The 22047-nt window shown below is 38.4% G+C and overlaps 1 protein-coding gene across 6 annotated transcripts in view; it reads left to right on the top strand.

Annotated features, from left to right (window-relative positions):
* arhgef12a (Rho guanine nucleotide exchange factor (GEF) 12a) overlaps positions 1-22047 on the top strand; it is a 55281-nt gene that overhangs the window by 10189 nt on the left and 23045 nt on the right. For 5 of the 6 annotated variants that reach the window (XM_017308380.1, XM_008425654.2, XM_008425658.2 and 2 more), the window contains exons 3-4: positions 17299-17319; positions 19030-19121. In XM_017308380.1, coding sequence (XP_017163869.1) covers positions 17299-17319; positions 19030-19121 — 113 coding nt within the window. The remainder of the gene's footprint in view (positions 1-17298; positions 17320-19029; positions 19122-22047) is intronic. The other variant, XM_008425657.2, reaches the window with a different exon arrangement.

Raw genomic sequence — 22047 nt, 5'->3', positions numbered from 1 at the left:
TTAGCCACAAGAGCTTCAGGGCTGGACATTACTTTCACTCCATAAAAGACTGGATCACAACAATAGACTAAAGAGGGACAAGGAGAGATTTGTCTTGTCCAAGTGTTATGTCCTCACATGTCCATTTAACGGTTCATGACCTTAAACTTGGCTAGTGCCTTATAGCTAACAACACTATCTCTCAGCCCCGGTGTCCTGGTGATTGTAGAGCGTCATTGTAAGCCTATCTCTGTTAGAGGATTTCTTTCCCTTTAAATGTGTTTGAAAGTTTTATTTGCTGCTGTCGTGTGCTGCGGGATTATCTGAAACAACTGGAAATGGACGGTGGATTTTAAAAAGCACAGTCAGGTATAATATCGGTGTCATGTTTGCGACTGCTGTTTTATGCGATGGAGGATGTTGTGTGAAAAGTGGTGCTGGAGAAAGTACGAATCTACCTGCCTCAGCAGTGTTATTGCAGTGTGTCTGCTTATTCCGGGGTGACACGGAAGACAATCAAGCGCAATTCCTAATGTGATATTACCTTTAGGAAGTGAAAACATAGAAATCTATGTAGAGCAATGCATAAATAGTTAAGAGCTAATGAAAATAATTATGGATTTTCCTGTAGAGTTTCCAGAGTAGGCGTTGTTCTTGGTCTCTGAATGTCCTTCTTCAACCTGTTCATGTTGGATTAATTTAAAGAGCCCTATTTTCTGTCTAAAATGACAAAAGAGGTGTCACTAGTTTGCCATTATAACATAACACCTACTAATTTTAGAGGTTGGCCAGGATGGATTTTTTTAAAGGCCAGTGTCAATCTTTAGAAATCAGAGCCTCCGATGCATGCTGTGATTTTTATTTTTTTTGTAGCAATTGTTTTTTTGTTTTTTTTTAATAAAACAAAATTATAAACATAATTATACATTAATTGACCAGTCCAACAAATTAATCACCTTGAAGGAATCGTCCAGTTTATTGTATTTTGGTACTAGAACTAATAGAGGGTGCAATTTTTTTCTTCATATTAAGTGGTAGCTCCACTCAATAAATGAGTGGAGCTAAAGTGCACACTAGGAGCCTTATGGTGCATGTCCTAAATTGGCAACTTTAACTAGTAAAATTTCAAACTATATATGTTGTTATTATAGATAGATAGATAGATAGATAGATAGATAGATAGATAGATAGATACTGCATATAAACACTGAGAAAAATACTCAATATCAAACACTGCTTGAAATTCAGTGTTTCCCATGTTTGTTTTTCTTCTAACACATTCTGTTCTTAGTGTAAAAAACAATATTGCAATATTTTAATCTTAAATAGACATTAGCCAGTAAGTAGCAGACAATTCAGCCCTCATTTATATAAAAAAAAATATAATTTAGATCAGCCTGTTTGGGAAAACTATAGACAATGTCACACTTAGTACAAGTGTTAATGTCATTTATGGGAGTGTAATTGATCCAGTTGTACAATTATTATTTTATTTTGTAGTCATTTCTTCCATTTGCCTGACAAGTTTCCTGTTGATACAATTATATTTTATTATTGAGGGACAAAAAGCCTCTTACTGAAATTAATTACATTAAAAGAATAAATAAATAAAACCTGGATGTGTTTAAAGGGTAAACTTTACCAAATAGGCAGCTTTGGACTGTTGTTTGAACCAAACAAGTAAACTATGATCCAAAAAAACCCCAACCCTAGAGTAATTCACTTACAGTGGGAATGCAAAAGGCTATCCAGCAAACCAGGCACAATAAGTGATCCAAGGAGAGGAAGTAACTTTGATTATGAGTGTGATGAAGAAGTGAACCTTATTAGGAAGGCATGCATCTGGCATAATGTTTAATATTGAGATGATTATGTGATAAACCCATAATTTCCTCTCTTGTCTGTGTCTTCCATCATGGTTTCCTCACCTCTTTTCATGACCTCATGCATTTGAGCAACTCAGATCCTTTATCAGGTTTGAGAATCAGTGACACTACCAATCCATTTGCACAGAGGTGCTCCGTTGCTGAGTGGTGCAGACACAACCGAGTAGCAAATCTTGTACATCATCTGTTTTTAATCCACTACTGTGTCATAGAATCTAAATTGTTCACACACAAATGAACTGCGTGTACTTTTTTTTATTTGCCAAATGCTGCTGCTGTCCTCTCGGGGGGGCTGCTTATTTTACCCCTTCACCATTCCATACCCTGGGCATGAAAACTGCAGGCTTACTGTTCTTAACAAAGCGGCGGATCGCAACTTTAGCGTTGTTGGTGGTAAGACCAGTGTTTTAGAGATTATTACATCACCATTTTCTCCCGTCGAGTATCCAAAATGCTGCCACAAATAATTTGAAAGCGACGGAGGCCTTTTTAATGCTTTCGTAAATGCGTGATGTATTGTTGAACCGTATCAACACAATAGGACACATAATGAATTACTTCCTTTACTGCTTCAGCGGCCGGGGGAGCTCTCCGGGAGCCTTCCCCAGCTGGTAGGGAAGCTTCCCCGGCTGGGGGAGCTTGCTTCTCTGAGGCCGATCTTTTTGATCCTTCCCCGGCTGGGGAAGTTGGCTCCTTTGAGACAGTTGAGTCTGAAAGCTCAACTTTTGATTTGACGAAGGTGGCACTGGATTTATGAAAAGAGTGCTGTTCAGAGCAGCTTCCCTGGTTGGGGGAGCTCTTCGGGAGCCTTCCCCGACCGGGGAAGCTTGCCAGGACTAGAAAACTGGACCCACGAAGAGAGCGCTGTCCAAGAGAACGTTTCCTCAGAAACCATAGAGATTGTCGAAAATGAGACAGAAATTGAATCTTCTCTTGAAAAAACGAAAATATAATAGAACCACTTTTGTTTATATTTTCAAGTATGTTAGGGTTGTGTTTCTTGTTCTTTCCGTGGGATTTTATTTACTGTGGGGGTATTTTCAAGTTTTTCATTTTTCTGTATTTTGTCTGTGGATTTGTTTATTTGTTTGAATCATCAAGTCAAGCATTGAGCGCTTAGCTTTAAATTTAATTACATTTAATTAATTCAGTTTCAAAATGGGGTCGGGGGTTGCACAGTGGCGCAGTTGGTAGAGCTGTTGCCTTGCAGCAAGAAGGTTCTGGGTTCGATTCCTGTCCCGGGACTTTCTGCATGGAGTTTGCATGTTCTCCCTTTGCATGTGTAGGTTTTCTCTGGGTACTCTGGCTTCCTCCCACAGTCCAAAAACATGACTGTTAAGTTAATTGGTTTCTCTAAATTGTCCCTAGGTGTGTGTGCGTTTGTTTGTAATACCTTGTGGGGACGATTTTTCTGACACATACTACGTTGTGGGGACCAATTGCTCCTTGTGGGGACCGAAGCCTGGTCCCCACAAGGGGGTCCACGACCTACTGCCAGCCTCCTCCAGTCCACGAGGTACTGCCAGCCTCTCTGAGATGGTTTGCTGGGTCAGAGTTAGGACTAAGGTGTGAATTGAGTTTTGGTTAGAGTTAGGGTTAGGTATGGAATGGTTATGGTTAGGAAAAAGGTAAAGGTAAGGTTTAGGCTGTAGAAATGAATGGAAGTCAATGGAAAGTCCCCACAAAGATAGCCACACAAACATGTGTGTTTGTGTTGTGTGCATGGTTGTTTGTCCTGTCTGTCTCTGTGTTGCCCTGCAACAGACTGGTGACCTGGTACCCCGTCTCTTGCCCAGAACGTTAGCTGGAGATAGGCACTAGCAACCCTCTAAGGGACAAGGGTGTACAAAAGATGGATGGCTGGATGGATGGATGGATGGATGGATGGATGGATGGATGGATGGATGCCAAAGGGACATTAAATGTTGTTGTAGCTCATCGAGATTCTTCAAAGAGTCATTGAAGATGGCTTCATCAGACAGTCTGATGAAGAAGATGGTCAGGATTGTCCCTAATTTTCTTGATTCTATGAAGAATCCTTCTCTGCATGATCATCTCCAGAGTTTCCACAGTCATCCCCAGAACAGAACCAACCTTCTTGATCAGGCTGTTGAGTGATTTTAGGTCCCTGGCTCTGATGCTGCTGCCCCAACAGATGACGCTCTCAACAGCAGACTGATAGAAGATCTGCAGCATCTTGGTGCAAACCTTGAAGGACCATAGCTTCCTCCAGAAGTCCAGTCTGTTCTGTCCCTTCTTAATATTAATTATGATAATTTTCAGAATAATTATTATTAATAACAACTACAATTATTACTATTAGTAATAGCATTATAATAAATTATTGTTGTTTTTTAATAATAGTGATGGTAATAATAATAATAATGATAATAGCAATAATAATAATTAGTAATATAATAATTATTATTATTATGTAACATATAACATATGTTATGTTATTATTACATATTTTATGTTATAATGAAATATAACATTTTATTTTGTTATATTGTCAAATAACAAAATAAAATACCTCTGTATTTTACCAAACATATTTGTTATTTTGTCATCTAATTATAAACAAACATTTTAATAAATGAACTACAGGTTTATAATACTTGTCAGGCTACAAGCCCAATAGAGATTCAGATACTCACTCTAGAGTAAAAATAGATTAATTTTTCTTCTTTAGAAATTAACAATGAATCCCAGGTCTTCAGTCATAACATGTACAGTTACATATTTTCCTGGGCAATTTAAAACTTCTTTAATTCTGTATTGAGCTTATTTATCATATGTAATTTTTGGATAATATTTTTGGGGGGTATGTATACATTTGTTTGTAGGATGTAGATGTGAAGCTAACTGCTAGCACAGACCTAAGGTATAGCATGCAGCCGACATCAGAAACAGCTTACTAATAGATTTTATGCCTGTTTTTTTCCCCCCTATTTTTGTGCATAACATTATAAAATATTTAAGATAAATATTAATATTAAATATTTAATATTTAAAAGTGTGACGATTGCAGGAGTGCCTAAATGTAAAAATGTATTGTTTACCAGAAAGCACAATCAAATAACCCTCGCTGGGTTCTTCACAGAATAAATCCAGGAAATAACCCTATATATGAAATAAGTACCATATTTTCCAGACTGTAAGCCGCACCCCCAAAGTTTTTTTTTTATTTTAAACCCAGTAAACATACACATATAAGCCACACCGGGCTATAAGCCGCAAGGTTCAAAACTTAGGAAAAAAGTTGCGGCTTATAGTCCGGAAAATATGGTGTATGAAAAAAAATCTAAATGCTCTCTGGTATTGTACAGGGGGGCCAGACCAAATGTGGAGGCGGGCCGGATCCGGCTCGTGGGCCGTAGTTTGGGGACCACTGGCTTAGAGTAACTAAAGCATTACACATACACCTATGCAAGGAATGTCAGTGTGAAAGGGGCTTATGTTTCCAGGTGTGTGTGTGTGTGTGTGTGTGCGTGTGTGTGTGTGTGTGTGTTTGTCTGTCAGGCAGACACCTCTACGAACATTGTTCAAAATCTTGGAAAAAGAAACCAGAAATCAACAGCAGCAGAGAGAACCTGGTACAGTTTGGATTTCAAAAAGCCTGACTAACTAAGGGAAGTCACTCATTGATTACCATTGGTTTCAGGTCTGGCAGCAGGGCTCGCGAATAATCAGCGGTTTGGACAGGTTAACACCTTTCTTCCTTTCCCAGTGCTCGAGGACAGCAGACAGCATAGCGTGAAGAAATGTCTATCCCCCGGCCCTCATGTCAGGAATCCCGATGAGGTTTATTGGGGCAGAAAGGGCGCAGATTCCCCCCTCAGGCTGTAGCTTGAGCTACAAAGCTATTGGTCTTGTTTCTTTAACACACGCCACACCTCCCTCGCCTTTTCTGTCTCATTCGCTTATTTAATCCCTTTGTTCCTTAAAACCGTGTTGCACTGGGGAGTGCAACATGACAAGACTGTGAAAATGTACAGAAACTACTTTGTTTTATATCTGTGTAATACGGAAGTTGTTTTTTAAATAAAGTATCTGGGTAGATGGGTGTAGAAAATTTGCAGAGAGTGGAAAGTAGTGACATCATGCAGACTGCCTGTTGGTGTGTCAGTCGACTATAAAGATTAGATAATTGTTTTTGTATTCATGTACCTTCTCATTGGCTGGCTGCCAGCATAAATCAGACTGTATCATTATACGCATAGGGACAGACTCACAGGTCAGCTTTAGGAGGTGCTCTCAATGGTTGGCTGGTTAAAAAGCAGTGATTGCCAGTTCCATTCGATACTTACTAGGCAGGCCAGCAGGCATTACTCAGCACAAATAACAACCTGAGGACGGCACACCAACCACACAGATTCCAAATGCAGTTTGCCAAGTTTTCCAGTCTAATCTGTCATCTCAGGATGTGCTTTAAGATGTGATGTTGGATTAGACACACCTTAGTCTAAGCTCTGCAGCCCTGGGGGCTTCTGTCAAAGCTGAATGTTTCTGACTGAATACTGTGCTGTGAAGAAGTACCTGAGTTTTTTTTTATTTTTTTTTTTTTTTTTTTTTTAGGTTTCTTCTATATGTTGATGTTTCTTCTACTTTTTGTCAAACATGAAATGTTTCAAATGATCAAGCATATTTTTATATCAGACAATGACAACTTGAGCCAATTGTTTTGGGGAAAATGCTACCCAGACCAATGTGAGAAAGCAGTGGTTCTCTAAATAAAGCTAGTTGCGCACTGTGGGCACGTCTATGTGTCTGCTATAATTGGCAGTGAGTCTTTTTGATCGCCCATGAAGGAATTTTGACCCAGTCTTCTTTGCTGAATTGTTCATTCATCAGGTGCTGATGCAGCAAAGCACCCTTCTAATATGCTGTTCAGCTCTGTCTTGCGTGCCTCCTGCCACCGCCATGTTTGAATGTTTCATTGAAGTTCCTTTTAAGTTCTCTGTTAGTTTCACACCTGATGTTATGGGATACACACTGTTCCACATTTTCTCCTTTTGTGGACAGTGGATCTAACTGTGGTTTGATGGAGTCTAAAACCTTAAAAATAGCTTGGTAACCCTTTCCAGATGGATGGATTTCCGTGACTTTGTTTCTGAGTTTTTTTTAAATTTCGTGATAGTACAAGTCTGGCAGTCTGAGTGAGACATTCAGACTCACTCAGACTGCCAGGTTCTGCATCGGACCAGAACCGAACAGTGGGAGTTTAAGGTTTAAGTATTTACTTCCTCAAGTCCTCGGCTCCTCAAAGCTACCTAAACCTCTTTGTGACTTCTGGAAGTTGAGTAGCTGGGGCTGTTTTGAATCCCATGAAATTCAGACCAATCAAACAATAGTTTCACATGGAGAAGGGGGCAAAAGTTTGAAAGATCCAGTAGCTTGCAGCGCTAAAGTTCTACGCCCATAGAACCATCTGTCGTCGTCTTCCTTTTTCTCTCTCTGTGGCCTGCCCTGCTACCAGCCTTTCTTGCTGCCACTTTTGCCGCAGTTGGCTCCGCTCTGCCACAGTTTTCCATCAAAACACCAAACCTCAATGGAGCATTCAAGCCCAAACCCGCTCCAGCGCTGCCCCTCCCTTCTGCCCGTCTCTGTTCTGACTCTGCCTTCTTTATGCCTTACTCACTCTCTACACATTTAATGGGCCAGTGCAGGAAGAGGCCCTCGTTTTGATTGTGATAGCAGCGTAGCATCTGAAGATTTCAGTGAGCCAAGTAGATTAATTAATTGAGCTTTTAATGAAAGAAATGCATGGTTAGTTATGGTTTTTCTTGTCTTTTTGTAGGTTTAGATTTCATCGCAATCTAAAGGTTTTTATAAATATATAAAATAAGAAAGCTTTTTAAGTTATAAACATGTAAGTTTCATATATGTTTCAAATTACTGCGCGTTACAAACACGTTCAATGAAATATAGCCTTGATCCTTACGGAGGTGTGATGGGGGAGTACTCCTCTTTTTTAGAGAACAGTTCTCTGCTTGTTGGTTCTAGTTTTTATTCTTTTACGTTATGATAAAGGAGCAAACAGGTATGTTGAGTCTATATTGATAGACTCAACACCTGTCTGAGATCCAATAGCACCTGTTTGAGATTCTTTTGGTTCTCAGTTGTGAGGAGCCTAAACAGCAAACTCACCATTTCACAATGTGCGGTAACACATATGCGAGTAATATCTGCTGAGTGTTAAAGCTAACTTCCTCAGTTAGAGGTTATCCATCGAGAAATCGCTGCTATTTTTTACAGCTGAGCCCAAAATATTCATATCCCTGTCAGATTTAGTTTTAATTTAGAACTCTACAGTATATTGAATGGCAAAAAAAAAAATCAGAAGGGACTGCTTGGAGACAATGTTGGGAGAAATGTGACATTAATTAATACTCTGTATGCTCAACAGTTGCATAGGTCAACTTATTGGTCTGACTGAGTTGTACTTTATTGGCTGAGGTGTTAGAGCTCATGGAGAGTGGTGGGAAGTGGTAGTGAAGAAAGAAAAGCATCCAGAAAATGGTTAATTCTAGTTAATATGATCATAATTTTCAAAAGTAGTATTTTCATTCAAGCTACAAGTTTGTTTTCTGATTGAAAATGTCTGAAGTATCTCCCAAAAGATAAAAAGGCAACTTAAAAGGTGTATTTTTTTTAAGAGAAAACCTTTAGATTTATTTACATTTTAACTTAAAATGGCTTGGCAAACATATTTACCAGTTTCTAATTGTTACTGTCTGTAACATACAAGTCCCCTGAAATGGTTACAGTAACTAATTGGGTTAGTTACTATTCAGTAACTAGTTAACCCAGTGTTAACTATGGGTTAGTTGTACACATTCTGTTATTAGATGATCAGTGTGTTGGAGATTTGATAGCAAGATGTTGTTATGGAGACAAAAGATGGAGTTCGCAGGTGGCTTGGACTACTATGATTGCATAGGTTGGGAAATTGTGGCGTTCCCAAAAGTTTACCTACTGTGCATTTGCTGCAAGTTTTTTTATCTTCATCTTTTTTTTGGCTACATAACAATAGACGAGTTACACAGTACAGTATCCTTCATGTAGATAATGAACATAATGATAAAACTGTCATCACGGAAGGTAATTTCTTGACCCACATGCAAAAACAAGAGAACCAATGATCAGTAAAAGATGTTTAATATAAAGCACCAAAACAGTACAGATCAGCAGTGTTCTCGGGGAGTGGCAACTGGAGCGGGCTGGAAGAGAGAATGAGCGATGAGTTTAAGGACTGTGGGATGTTTGAATTCTGAACGAGTGGGAACGGTCTTACTAGGTCAGGCGGCAAGGGAGCAGGGGTGGATACTAGGATTTCCAGGTGTGGTTTCGGGTATGAGGATCTGCTGCGGGACCAGCTGGTGTTTGGAGAAAATCTAGTGGGCGACGTTGGAGGGCGGACAGATACGGTCCTCAGCTCACCGGGGCAGTTCGAGGGAGGCAGCCAACAACGGATAAGTACACCAGGTACAGCCAGGAGCTCAAAACCTTGAGTGGTAGGACCACGATGAATGAAAACGAATGAACACAACAGGAGTCACTGGGAGGCTCACAAGGGATCAATAAACGCTACTAACGGTGGCCTGCAGTACCATTACTGGTTAACACTCTGGCATCGATGTGTTGGCTGACTCCACTCTTAAGCCTCTCGGAGATTTGACAATCTCCAACAGATGAGTAGAATCCCAGCATCGCCAGTCACGCCCACCAGAGATCATCCACCAGGCGACCCCTAGTAGAAGGAGCGAGAAGCAGCAGCAAAACAGCCCAAGCACCCAGGATCACCACAATAACAATGTAAAGTTAGTTTTGTTTCCTTTTAAGGTTGTACAATCACCAATCAGTTACCATATACTGTGGTTCATCCTGGAATATGATATTCTGTTCTGAAGTCCTGGAAAGTTTGTTTTGAGTGACTGAAGTTAGCCAAAAGAGGATTAGCACAGACAAGCAGACACTAAGTTAAGCTTTATATCATAACATTATCCCAGTGCTCTCAGAGTGTAGCCAGGGCACAAACATTACTAACAAGGACATGCAAAGCGTATGATGAACCGGGACCAAGAGTTCATTTATAGTACGGCAGAATTTGAAATGGCAACGTTCTAACTGTGAAGTAATAGAGCTAACAAAAAAAAAAAAAAAATTGAAAATCTTAAACTGTACAATTAATATATTAATTACTTTCTAATAGATATAAAGCCCACAGGTATTTCATATAAAATTCATTTGCTAAGAAGCTACAAAAACTGTATGATGACAGTAATAAAAAATGCCTTTAAATTAGAGAGGATTTCAATTCAGTCACCTGTGCATCTTATCAAGATATGGGACGAATGTCACAATGACGTCTTGTGAAAATCTGCTTCCTTGAATTATTTCTCTTTTTGTTTAAGTTAAAATTGTGAAAGTACAACTTATCGGTTACAAATTAAAACTAAAGAGAAACTTTTGTTTAGTCCAAAACTTACTGTGCACTAGTAATTGAAAATAGTGTATATTTAAAGTAAAACATAGATCAACCGAGCTTCTGATTTTGCATTGTAGTAAAGGACTGTTTCAAGATTTTTTTTGTTTGTTTGTTTTCTGTCCCAACTATAACCAGCTATGTTTCAAAATATAGAATGCCAAGAATTGTTCAAATCTGGGTTGGGTTATGCTAAAATAAATAAGCTCAATGAAACATTTGGTTTGTCTTTTAAAGAAAATTGGAGTTTGCTTAAGTTCTCTCAGTAACTTGAACTCAAGCGAATTGAGTTGGACAAAATTAAGATTTGAAGTGGCAAATCAGACTAGGGTTTTTATCTAACAATGTATGTGGCTTTACCTTAGAACTGTAAGACGCACGATGTAGATTAATTAAATCCAGCCTTTGGATATGTGTTTTTTGCTTAGAGCTAATGATATCATATTTAAGTTTGGAATATCACATCGGACAAAAAAAAGTCTTCTAAGTACAGAAATGAGAAGTATGTATAATACGTTCTTAAATGTTTTTTTTTTTTCAAAACATACTTTTAATCTGTCAAACGAGCCTCATTGGAGTGCATAGTCCGTCTAATAAATATGGTTGTATAGGTATACATTTTTTTACGAGTGAACAATGTGCAGCCTAATTCACTTGCAGTGCTCTCTGTGGGTAACAAATGACCTACATTTTTTTGATCATTTGAGTTGTTGCTGAAATGTACCAGCTGAGCAAACTTTCACTTCCTTTGCACGTGCATAGCAAACCTCATTCACTAAAACTGACACTGCTCTGGAATAGCTTAGACGGGCGACATGCTCACACATGTCTGAATTAGTTTCCAGTTCAAGCATCGCATTTACCTTCAATATAAATTAACATGCGCGGTGGAAAGTGTCTTGGCACTACGGCAGAAGCAGACATCTATAGTTTTCCTTGTTTCCTCTCTCGGGGGTGTACAGCCAATCAGCACCAAGGAAAATCAATGGCGCTTCAATAGCTTTTCAAGTGGCACCGCACGGTGGTGTGTCAGCTTCCTTACCTGCATTTTTTTTTTTTTATTTATTTAGAATATTTTGGATATGCTCTATTACATAAATCTGCCAAAAAAAAACAAAACAGATTTTCTGTGAATAATTTGGAGTTACTTTCCATGAAAAAAATCCACAAATAGGTGACTCTGTGAATACTTAACTACAATTAGGTGGAGGTTCGCTGTAGAGTGTTAATAATACATGAACTTCTGTCCAAAGGCTGCAGAGTATTTAGTTGTGCTACCAATATTTCCTTTAGGTTGTTTTGAGTATTTTGTTTGAATTTCTAAAGAAAAAAAACATGTATATTCTCTATCACCTCTAAGTATACCTGATTAGTTGAATACATTTCCAATACTTAAAGTATGAAATAGACCATATGCTAGTCATTTCCGTTTAAAGACAAGTCGATTTTTTACATTATATGTCTGCAAGATCCATCAAATGACCTACATTAAGGGGGAACGGCGTTTCCCAAACGCAGAAGATGCAGTGCAGGTGGATGTCGCTCGTTGTGCAGCTGGTGTCCCATCTTCTGCTCTCTGAGTGCTCCTGAGTACTGCTGCATGGCTCATTGATTGGTTAAGGTGTGCTTATGATTGTGCTGCAAAGATTCTGCATCGTATAACCTGATGGATGTTTTTCTGTTTTTTTAAATAGGCAACTGTTTTCTAATGGCCTTCGATCAAAGTTCCCATCAACCAGCGCATCGGGTTTCTTCACTATGGCATGCTCAAAGATGAATGATTTTACTTTCTTGCATTATCTCAGGAGTGAGCACATGGCTTGGAACAGCAGTTTTGACCAAGCAGATTTAGCCTTACTGGACACCAGTGTCGGACCAGATTTGGTTATTGATCTGCATAATACATTTCTTAGATGCAGTTTTTACAAAGATACAAAGATTCATTTAAATATAAGACAGTTGTTCTTGTTATATAGATTTTCTACAGTTTTGTGTTCATTTTGGCCTTGGTTTAGCCAGTACCTTAATCCAGATATATTGTACAGATACCTATGTGAACTATTAAAAAAAAAAAAAAAAAAAAAAAGCATATTTTTCCCCAATGTCAAGTTTCACTATACTTGTAGGTCAGAAGGATAACTAAAGTTTTTTTTTTGTATTTGGTAAATGCCAGAATAATAATGGATTTGATATATCTTGGGGCAAACATCTTGGTTCTCCTGTCATCAGCTTCTCTAAGCAGTTTGCTTGGATTTAGTTCCATTCATTCTGACAAGCCTGGTGTTGAATCTGGTTTGCAGGCCACCTTGTTCAGATACCTTTTCATCTCAACAACATTTCTATGGAACTAAGACACTTTGAATTCCAGCCTTTTTGTAACTCATTTGTTTTGTATTTCTAGAGTAATTGTCTATTTGGAAAAGGACATTTCTGCCTAAGCTTTAACTTCCTGCCAGATGTGTAGAGATGTTGCCACATAATGTTATTTGCTTCTGATGCCATCTAATTTGTACACCAGTCTCCCCTCTAGCAAAATATCATCACAGCAAATACGTCACATTTTGAATTGAATTGTGATGTTAAGCTTGTAAGATTCTTTCCTTTTCCTCCAAATGTAACTGTGATCGTTATGGCTAAATATTTCAGCTTCAGTTCTATAAGAAAACCGGACATGTGTCCAAAAATTGGTTCTCTGAGTTAATTTTACAGAAGAGAATTTTGTTTTCTGTGTTGCTTCTGAAGTGATTGGTTTCTTCCATTCTGAGCAGCTTTTCAGCTCATGTTGTCACAGGGTTTCTATCACCATGGATCATAATGCTCTCTTCCCGGCTTCAGCCAGAACGATCGGGTATTTTGCTTCGGTTCTACTGTTGATACACATATTTTCCTCTGAAATGTGTGTATATCGTTAGAATAAATAGTTATTTATTTCCTTCTGTAGAGTGTGATCGCTGGACATTCCAATGGTGTCTATAGTTGTGTACAATTGCTTGCTTAGATGGCTACATCAAATATCTGGATAAGGAAAAAAAATCCACAATTCTCTTTCTGATAGCGTAGCTGATTCCTTCTTATTTTTTCATGATGTCACACAAGGTAGTACCGTGTTTGAGGTGTTACCTTAAGACATCCACATGTATACCTCAAGGTAATTCCACTTCTAGTTGTTCCACACTAAGGCTTTCCTAAACCAACAGTCACAGTTTCTGTGATTAATCTCGGGTTTTCCCCAGAAAACACTTGTTAAAAAGTCATTTATAAAACACATCTTACTTGGATGCATTTTGTATTTGTTTGTTTTAATAAAGATGTTATAGAAAGGCTGACATTTCACTCAACCTGAAACCTAGCTTGCATGTCAGTCATTGTTCCTTTGCGATCGACTAAGAACAACATCGGCCGACTCAGTTTTACCGTCTGAACTTTTGCATGCGCATGTAAAGTTTCAGTATGCATGTGTGTGTGTTTATGTGCTGACTTTTCCATCTTTCCAACTCGGAGGTTTCTTAGGGAGGGGACTACTTAAAGCTAGTTTTTTTTTTCTCTCTTCTGCTTGAAGCTCTGGAACTTATTACAGTCTGAGGCATTTTCATAAACAGGCCATTCAGCTGCCTCTGCACGGCTCTGAATGAGACTCAGTGTCACAAGGAGAAAGAGATTAATGTGGGCTGGTTAGTCGCAAGACCTCCCCATTACGGAAGCCTGCATTTGTAGGACCATTATGTGCTATATTAGTAGGGTTTTCAATTTTTAAAGATTGCAATGCAATTGCCACTGAATGTCTTCTGTGCACCCTATTAGTTACTATTGGACAAACTGGCATATGACATGTATATGATCTAAATGGTGCCATCAATGCAAAATTAAGAGCATCAGAATGGACACTAAAAACATTTGGCCATTATAATGCATTTTTAAAGATGGTTTTATTGCTGCCTGATTCGTCAGGGTAAAAAGTAGTAAAAGTGAGTCTAAACTGCACCTTGTGGTTTCTGTTTTACAAAACAACTTTTTTTTGTGATTTGTAATTGAAACACGCATATGAGTGCTGTCATGAATTGGTTACAGTGGCCTAGTGGTATATTTGTAGTGCTATGGTCTGAAGCTGGACTGTTTTAATCCCTTCCAATGGTCTCTGACACTCTGCTACGACATACATATGTTGAACACTTGAGTAACATAAGCAGCTGAACTATTGAATGATCACCACTTGTCGGTGAATCAAATCAGGTGGCAAATGGGGACTGGCTGTGTGCAAACAATAAAATATTGAAAGTTTGTCAGAAAATCTGCTGGACCCCGCAATCAAGAAAACCTTTATTAACCTTTCTCTTATGGAATCCTGCAAACTGGAGGGGCAGGATTCAGATAGAAAATATTTAATTTCGAGTCTATTTTTAAGAGCTGATGATGGCGTTGATGATGTTTCATCCGCATTTTGCTGGCACTTTTGGCATTAAATATGTTCCCAACACCCCTCTAGAGCTTAAGCATCTCGGCCACTAATGATTTACTTCAGTCGAGGGGATTAAGGGCAATGAGTGTGCGTCCAACTGTTCAAATATATCAGCAATATCCAGGGAGCTTAAAAACCTGACACTTGAATACAGTATCCTACCAGATGTTGTCCAAGCAGTCTTTTCAAAATGCAATATTACACTGATTGTTACTAGAGACGCAAATCTTTCAGCGTGGAGCAATTCAGTTCCAGTTTTAGATTCATGATTCGATTCATATACAATTTTTAATTCAGAAACAAGTTTTTCTATTCAAACAGTCTAGAGATTCTGTTTAAATTATGTGACTGACAAAAGGAAAAGACTTTGGGGAAAAAAAAACATTTATTTAAAACAATCCTATAAGGTACTGTATCAAATTCCATCAGTTTATATTTAATCAAAAATAGATTTGTGCATTAATGGTAACGATCAGTAAACGATCAGTATTAGATTTGCTTAGATGCCTGCTTTTTTTTAAATATAAAATAAAATAAAATATCAAATAATTATTCAAAATGTATTTTTTACAAAAAATTAAGCAGACTAAAATTGATTTTTGAGCATTTTGATTGATCGATTTAGAATTGCCAGCACTATGGACCTTCCCTACTGGTGGAAGTGGGAGTGGGCGATATGGACTTCAAGGTTTATCTTGTGGTACTATTGTGATAACAAAAGTGAAAATAAGAACTATTCATTACTACTTTTTGGGTAGATGCATGGCTGTGACTGCATAGCAAAGCATTCCTTTGCACACACTAACTGTCATGATCGTGTTTCTGTGTGTTTGTTTTTGGAGTTTTTTGTGTTCAGTTTGCTTCCTGTGTCTCCGTCTCTGCGTCTTCCTCGTTGATTGTCTCCCAGGTGTGTCTTGTTCCCTTGATTACCCCGTGTATATTTAGTCTCACCTGTTGTCTGTGTTCTTCGTCGGGTCCTTGTCTATTGTCAAGCGTTTGCCTTCTGCGTCTGTCTGTCCGTCGTCCCAGTAGTACTGGTTAAGTCCTGTGTTGGCGTCAGCTCCAGTTCTTCAGTCTTTGTTTTCAGTGCTACTGGCGATTAGCTGTGTGCTTGTCTGTCTACCGTGCTGCCTGTTCCTGGACTGTTTTTGAGCTTTATTATTCATTAAGACCATCATTATCATCACCATACCTGGGTCTCAGCGTCTCTCCTCACCGCTACCACACACCCATCCTGACACTAACTTCATGTAATAATTTTTTTTCAAATGTATTGTTACTTATTTATACTCACATTGAACAAACAGTGAAGACAATAAACTAGCAATCCCTGTAATATGGATAGCTTAGGGGGATTTTACACACCATCCATCCATCCATCCATTTTCTAACAACCTTGTCCCTTAGTGGGGTCGGGAGTTGCTGGTGCCCATCTTCAGCTAACGTTCTGGACGAGGGCCGGGGTCACCCTGGACAGTTCGCCAGTCTGTCGCAGGGAAACACAGGACAAACAACCATGCACGCACTCACTCACACCTAAGGACAATTTAGACAGACCAATTAACCTGACAGTCATGTTTTTGGACTGTGGGAGGAAACCGGAGTACCCGGAGTAAACCCACGCATGCACAGGGAGAACATGCAAACTCCATGCAGAAAGACCGGGGCCGGGAATTGAACCCAGAACCTTCTTGCTGCAAGGCAACAGCTCTACCAACTGCGCAGCCCGATTTTACACATCATTAATTAGAATTTATCATAACAACAATCAATCAAAATTCTTATGGTGATAAACAGTCAATGATCAATTATACCAATAAATCCCCATCCTTAGGTTGAAGATACTAACCCTTCTGTTTGCTAGCTCCCAGTTTAAGATTCACAATATTTACACGCATGTTAAAAACCACTATTTTACAGTGGTTTTTAACTGTAAAATAGTTTTTAAAAAACTATTTTAAATATAATCGATATATATATATATATATATATATATATATATATAATCAGCTAACAGTGGAAATAATAGCACAGACTTCAGTGTTTGTGTTGACTGAGAGTAAAGATTCTTGTCAACTTTGTTCCTTCCTTATCTTGAAAAGTGAATTATTGAACGAATACATGCTGGATAGTAATTTCTTATTTGCCATTTCTTCAAATGTTCTCTCTTTTTTTTTTTTGGGACAAACATGCCTTGTATAAAATCCCTGCCTACTATAATAAAGTTGTCGTGTCTTTAAGGAATTAAACTCCCAACAGCTGCACACAAAGCAAAAATCTGAAAGGCAGAGCAGATTTGACCCGGAAAAGGTTTTAATCCGCAGCTCAAGAACTCTGATGTTTGACAGGGATTATCATGTTTACCACTGTATGAGTCTCAGTAAATGTTGATACCGTCTTGTTTTTCATCCTGTACATCAGCGTAATTAACTCCTTTGTGTGTTGAAGTTTAATAAAAAATTCTGATTATTGGCATCTTTATTTTGCAGGTTTACCAAGAAAGCAACAAGGTAAGACTTTTCTAAATAAATCGTCTAGTCAAGGCTTTCATCATTTTTAATTAAGTTTCATACACAGGCTTAGATTAAAGTTTTACTTGTCTTGCCGTGTTATAACATAGAAATCTTTAACATTTGGACCAAACATACCCCACCAGCCCCCGCTCATTCATGAACACATACACACTAAGCGCAGGACAAAGGGCTTCCTTTTCTATGAGCAGCCCATGACTGCCTTCCACTGCGAACTAAACAGTGGCCTTTTTACTGTTGGGGCCGGCATAGGCAGAAGCGGCCATACATAGCCGCCTCATAGGTTCAAGCTGGAGTTTTGTCCTGTGGCATCTCCGCCGAGGAGTGTCTGTTATGTGGCACTCAGCAGAGCTGCTCCACATCCTCTCTGACTGTCACATTATACAGTGGACACACTCAGACCGATTCATTCACTGCGAGGTCTTTGAGTAACGCCATTCTCGGCGCTGAAAATAAACCGGCATTATTCGCCCGCTGGAATTTTGTGCTCATCAGCACATTAGCCGCTGAACTTTTTCACATTTTACAGCCACAAACTTTGGTTTATCTAATTGGGATTTAATGTGATAGAGCAACACATGGTTAGTGTCAAGTTCAGTGAAAATGACAAATGGTTTACAAACAGATTTTGCAAATAAGAGATTGAATTCATAATTTTGTAGCCTCAATGTAAACTTTACAACCTTTTCTTGCAAATACGGCTGCAAACCTTTTTGAGTATATATCTTTCATATCTAGAGTATGAAGTCTTTGCCCATTTTTTATCAGAACAGATATTACTCAGACTGGGTGGAAAGTTTCTCTAAGAACTGCCTTTGAGGTCTTGCTGCATATTTTCAGTTGTATATAGTCTGGACTTTGACTGGACTTTCTGCACCATGCTACTGTAGCACTTCCTCTGTTTAAGGTTGCATCCTACTCCCACTTTTCAGCTTCTAACCCGTAAATGCTTTGCATTTAGTTGACACGTCTTACCCATTGATTCTGACAAGCTTTGCTAGCCCTGCTGAAAACAAGCAGCATAATGCCGCCTCCACCATGTTTCAGTCTGGGGTTTTTTTCAGCTTTTCTAATTAATTCTCTTTTTTCAGCTTGTAATGTTAGCTGGAAAACTATTTGTTGGTATGTTTCGAGTTGTACCATTTTCAGATAATGCACTGATAAACGCTCTGTGAGATATTTTAAGTAGCCAAACCCTGCTGTGAACTTCTCAACAATTTTCTCGCTGCCCTTTCTTCTGTGGCCCTTAGTCTTCATGATGCCTCATAAATGTGCACTAATGTTCTCTAACAACTTCTGCCTTCACAAGACAGACAGGTTTATGCATGGATAGATTATTTCATTTAGGTATCTCTTAAAACAGTTGATTATGTTTGATTTTATTCAGGTTAGTTGGGGCTTGAATGCAAATATATGCCAACATTTTTCTGTTTTTTTTTTTTTTTTGCAAGAGGTTACAAAAACCTCATATCATGTTTAATGTTATGCATTTTTTATGTTGATCACATGACATTATTAAGATCAACATTAATGTTTGTGGTTTCAATGGTTTCACAAATGTGGGGGAGTTTAAGAAATGGGCAGTAGAAGAAGTAAATACTTCCACAAGACGCTCTATTATTTTGAAACTTTCCTGGTTTAGAACCGTTGGTCGAGGCTCATGTCTCATTTATGTTCTTCTTTCTTTAGAACCAGCAGCATTCTGAGTAAGGACCATCCCCCAGACAAGAAACCCAAAAGTGACAAAGCTTCACTTCCCTCCAATGAGTTTGACCCTACAGGTAACTTCCCATTCTCATTCTCAGGGACATCCTTTTTTTCTTTTTTTCTGTTTTTCATGTTTACTCTTCTACTGTCTTTGTTCTTGTGGCCACTGCTGAACGTTCCTCCCACTCTTTGTTCTTTCTAACACACAAGGCTGCAAAGCAAAATATGTGTTGTTAATCATTTACCAGAATGCGTGTTGGAAGATAAAAAAACAATATATATGCATGTATATTTTTTCTGAAATAGATTATAATATTTTATCTTTTTTTTTAAAATATTAGTACTTACATTATTTGATTATGACTATACACTAAGTTTGGAGACATCACAAAAGTTTCATGTGAACAAAGAAATAACCTCCAGTGCAATTCCCTTTCTATTCAACAAAACAATATCTATTGACTAAGTCGTCAGTGATAAGAAAAAAAATTGTCATGTAGTGCACTGAAAAAAGTGTATAATTGTAGTGTTTGACACCGTCTGCTGACTAATGTCTCACTTTCCTTTAGTGACACTCATGGGGTATTTGCAATTTACTCAACTGGTTTTGCACCACTCCCTCAACAGATGACTGGTGTTGGACAGATTTCTGCTCGGTTGGATCAACTACTATCAAAAGATTTATAAGTTTGCTTAGGTTATTGAATAGTAATGAAATTACTTTTCAGAAATCAAAACAGATTTTTTTTTCTGACCACAATAAACCATCAGAATTAGGACAAAGAGAAGATACGTTAAAATACCCACACAAAACAAATGGCTGCAGCTTTATTGAAGCGATGACATCTGTTAAGCCCTTTTAATAATAATAATAATAATAATAATAATAATAATAATAAAAAGATGTATGTGTGACTTTGGATTTGGACAAATACAAATATTGCAGATGCATGCAGTTGAAAAGACTTATCATATCTGATTGAAATTATTATTTTTTTGTCCTGAAATATGGGGGACATTGCAGCAAAAACTGTTCACAGGTCGACTTGTGAAAGGATATTTCTGCAACCTTATTGAGGAACTGTTGTGTGAATTGGAACTTTATTTCACTTTGCACTTATACCACTCCTTGCTTAATCTAAGGTTGCAAACCGTTCTATGGTTTGCAAAATCTTTACCTGCTTTATTTTTAAATAAAGTGTTAAGGAGGTGTGGCAATAAGTTGCTTACTGCTGACACAAATGTAGTTGACAATCTGCTCACATTGTTTGGACTTGGTTTTTTCTCAGGCATGTACACAGAAACTGATCACTACATTCTCTTTCATAGTGTTTAATAAAAATGCGTGACATTTAAAAGGACGTTGTGGAGGAAGTGTGTACTACAAGTCATCCCTGCACTACCTCTAAAACTGGTTGCCAAATAAGACATTGACCGCAGTCTGCAGCCACGAATTGGCAACTGCACATAGCCTAAGCCTTTGCATGTTTGGTGTGAGCTGAAGTGATCATCTGGATGTTATGACAAAACCTTTAAAGCTTTTGTTAAAGGTCTTGAATATTGTGACTAGTAGTACTGTCTTTTTCCACAGACAGTACAGTAATATTTTGCAATTGCTGTTGAATGTGCCATGTCAGACTTCTCAATTTTATAGAATACTACGTTGAGAAGAAAAATGTTTCCCCTTTATTCTGTCTACTATTAAACATTTCAGCTCAACGGACAGTTTTTGTTTGTTTGTTTGTTTGTTTGTTTGAGACAAAGAATGACAGAGTAAAATGCCATTTTCAGATGATGATTTAATTTCTTAGAGAAAAAGTCATCCAGAACAACCATGCCCATCTTTTTAGTTAATGAATTAACTCTAATTAAACATACTTTTTGAAACACACAAAGGCTTGATCACAAACAAAACAATAAAAACATCTAATATGACCTGTTTGACGATCTCCAAAAAGTAACACATTTTGTCCTAATTTTAAGAAATTCAAAAACAAAAGAAAGCCTGTCAATGAATCCATCAGCCTGGAAAGAGTTACAAAGCCATTTGTAAGGCTTCCGGACTCTTAACAAACTGCAGTTTGACATGTCTGAACATGGGCTGGACTCCTCCTGACTGGGCCGAGAGGCGTGCGGAAAAAAACATAAAGCCTCCCTGAGTCTGCTGTGGGATTCGAACAAACCAGTGAGAGCCATTTTCCACAAATAGAGAAAACATGGAACAGTGGTGAACCTTGCCAGGAGTTTGCCAGCCTACTGAAATGACACCAAGAGCGCAACGGCGAGTCATACGGAAAGTCACGAAGAACTTTTAAAGCGCCGCAGAAAATCACTTGTCTCTGTTCAGGTTTTGTGCAAAAATTGGATACAAAATTGTATCCGTGTAGATCCAAGGCCAGACCTTACGGGCTTCAGTCGTGAAGTAGCTAAAGAGAACATTCTGAAAGACACCGTCTAGGCATCAGAGTGCCATTTTATTATGCATCAGAAAATTGATCTAAAACACACCAGTATGTCCACTTTAGAGTGGCTATCCCACTGCGGTGGTGTGCTATGACCTTAAACATCCAACCATGCTTGGAAACTCTCAGCTGTGGCTGAATTAAATTAATTCAGCTAATAAGATTGGGCCAAAATTTCTCCTTGTCATGTGAAAGACTCTTTGCCAGTTGTCTCAAACACTTCATGTCAGTTGTTTCTATCCAAGGGTGACACCACTATTTATTAGGTTTAGGGGGCAATTACTTGTTCGCATCAGGTCAGGTTTGTCTCTTAGTGAATAAGATCATCAGTGCATAACTGTCTTTTGTACTTACACAAATGAGTTAATTTTAGCTTTAGTTTGATGAACTGAAAGATTTTAGCGTGACAAAAAAGCAGAAGAAATCTGTTGGGGAGCAAGTATCTTTATTAAACTGTGCATGAAGGACACAGAAAGCCTCTCTGTCTCTTCCTCAGTCCAATCTCAGATCTTTGCAGGGTGAGATTGCTGCGATCCCA

This window comes from Poecilia reticulata, linkage group LG13 (assembly GCF_000633615.1).
Source record: "Poecilia reticulata strain Guanapo linkage group LG13, Guppy_female_1.0+MT, whole genome shotgun sequence".
Lineage (NCBI taxonomy): Eukaryota > Metazoa > Chordata > Actinopteri > Cyprinodontiformes > Poeciliidae > Poecilia > Poecilia reticulata.
This window is presented reverse-complemented; position numbering and strand designations above follow the sequence as displayed.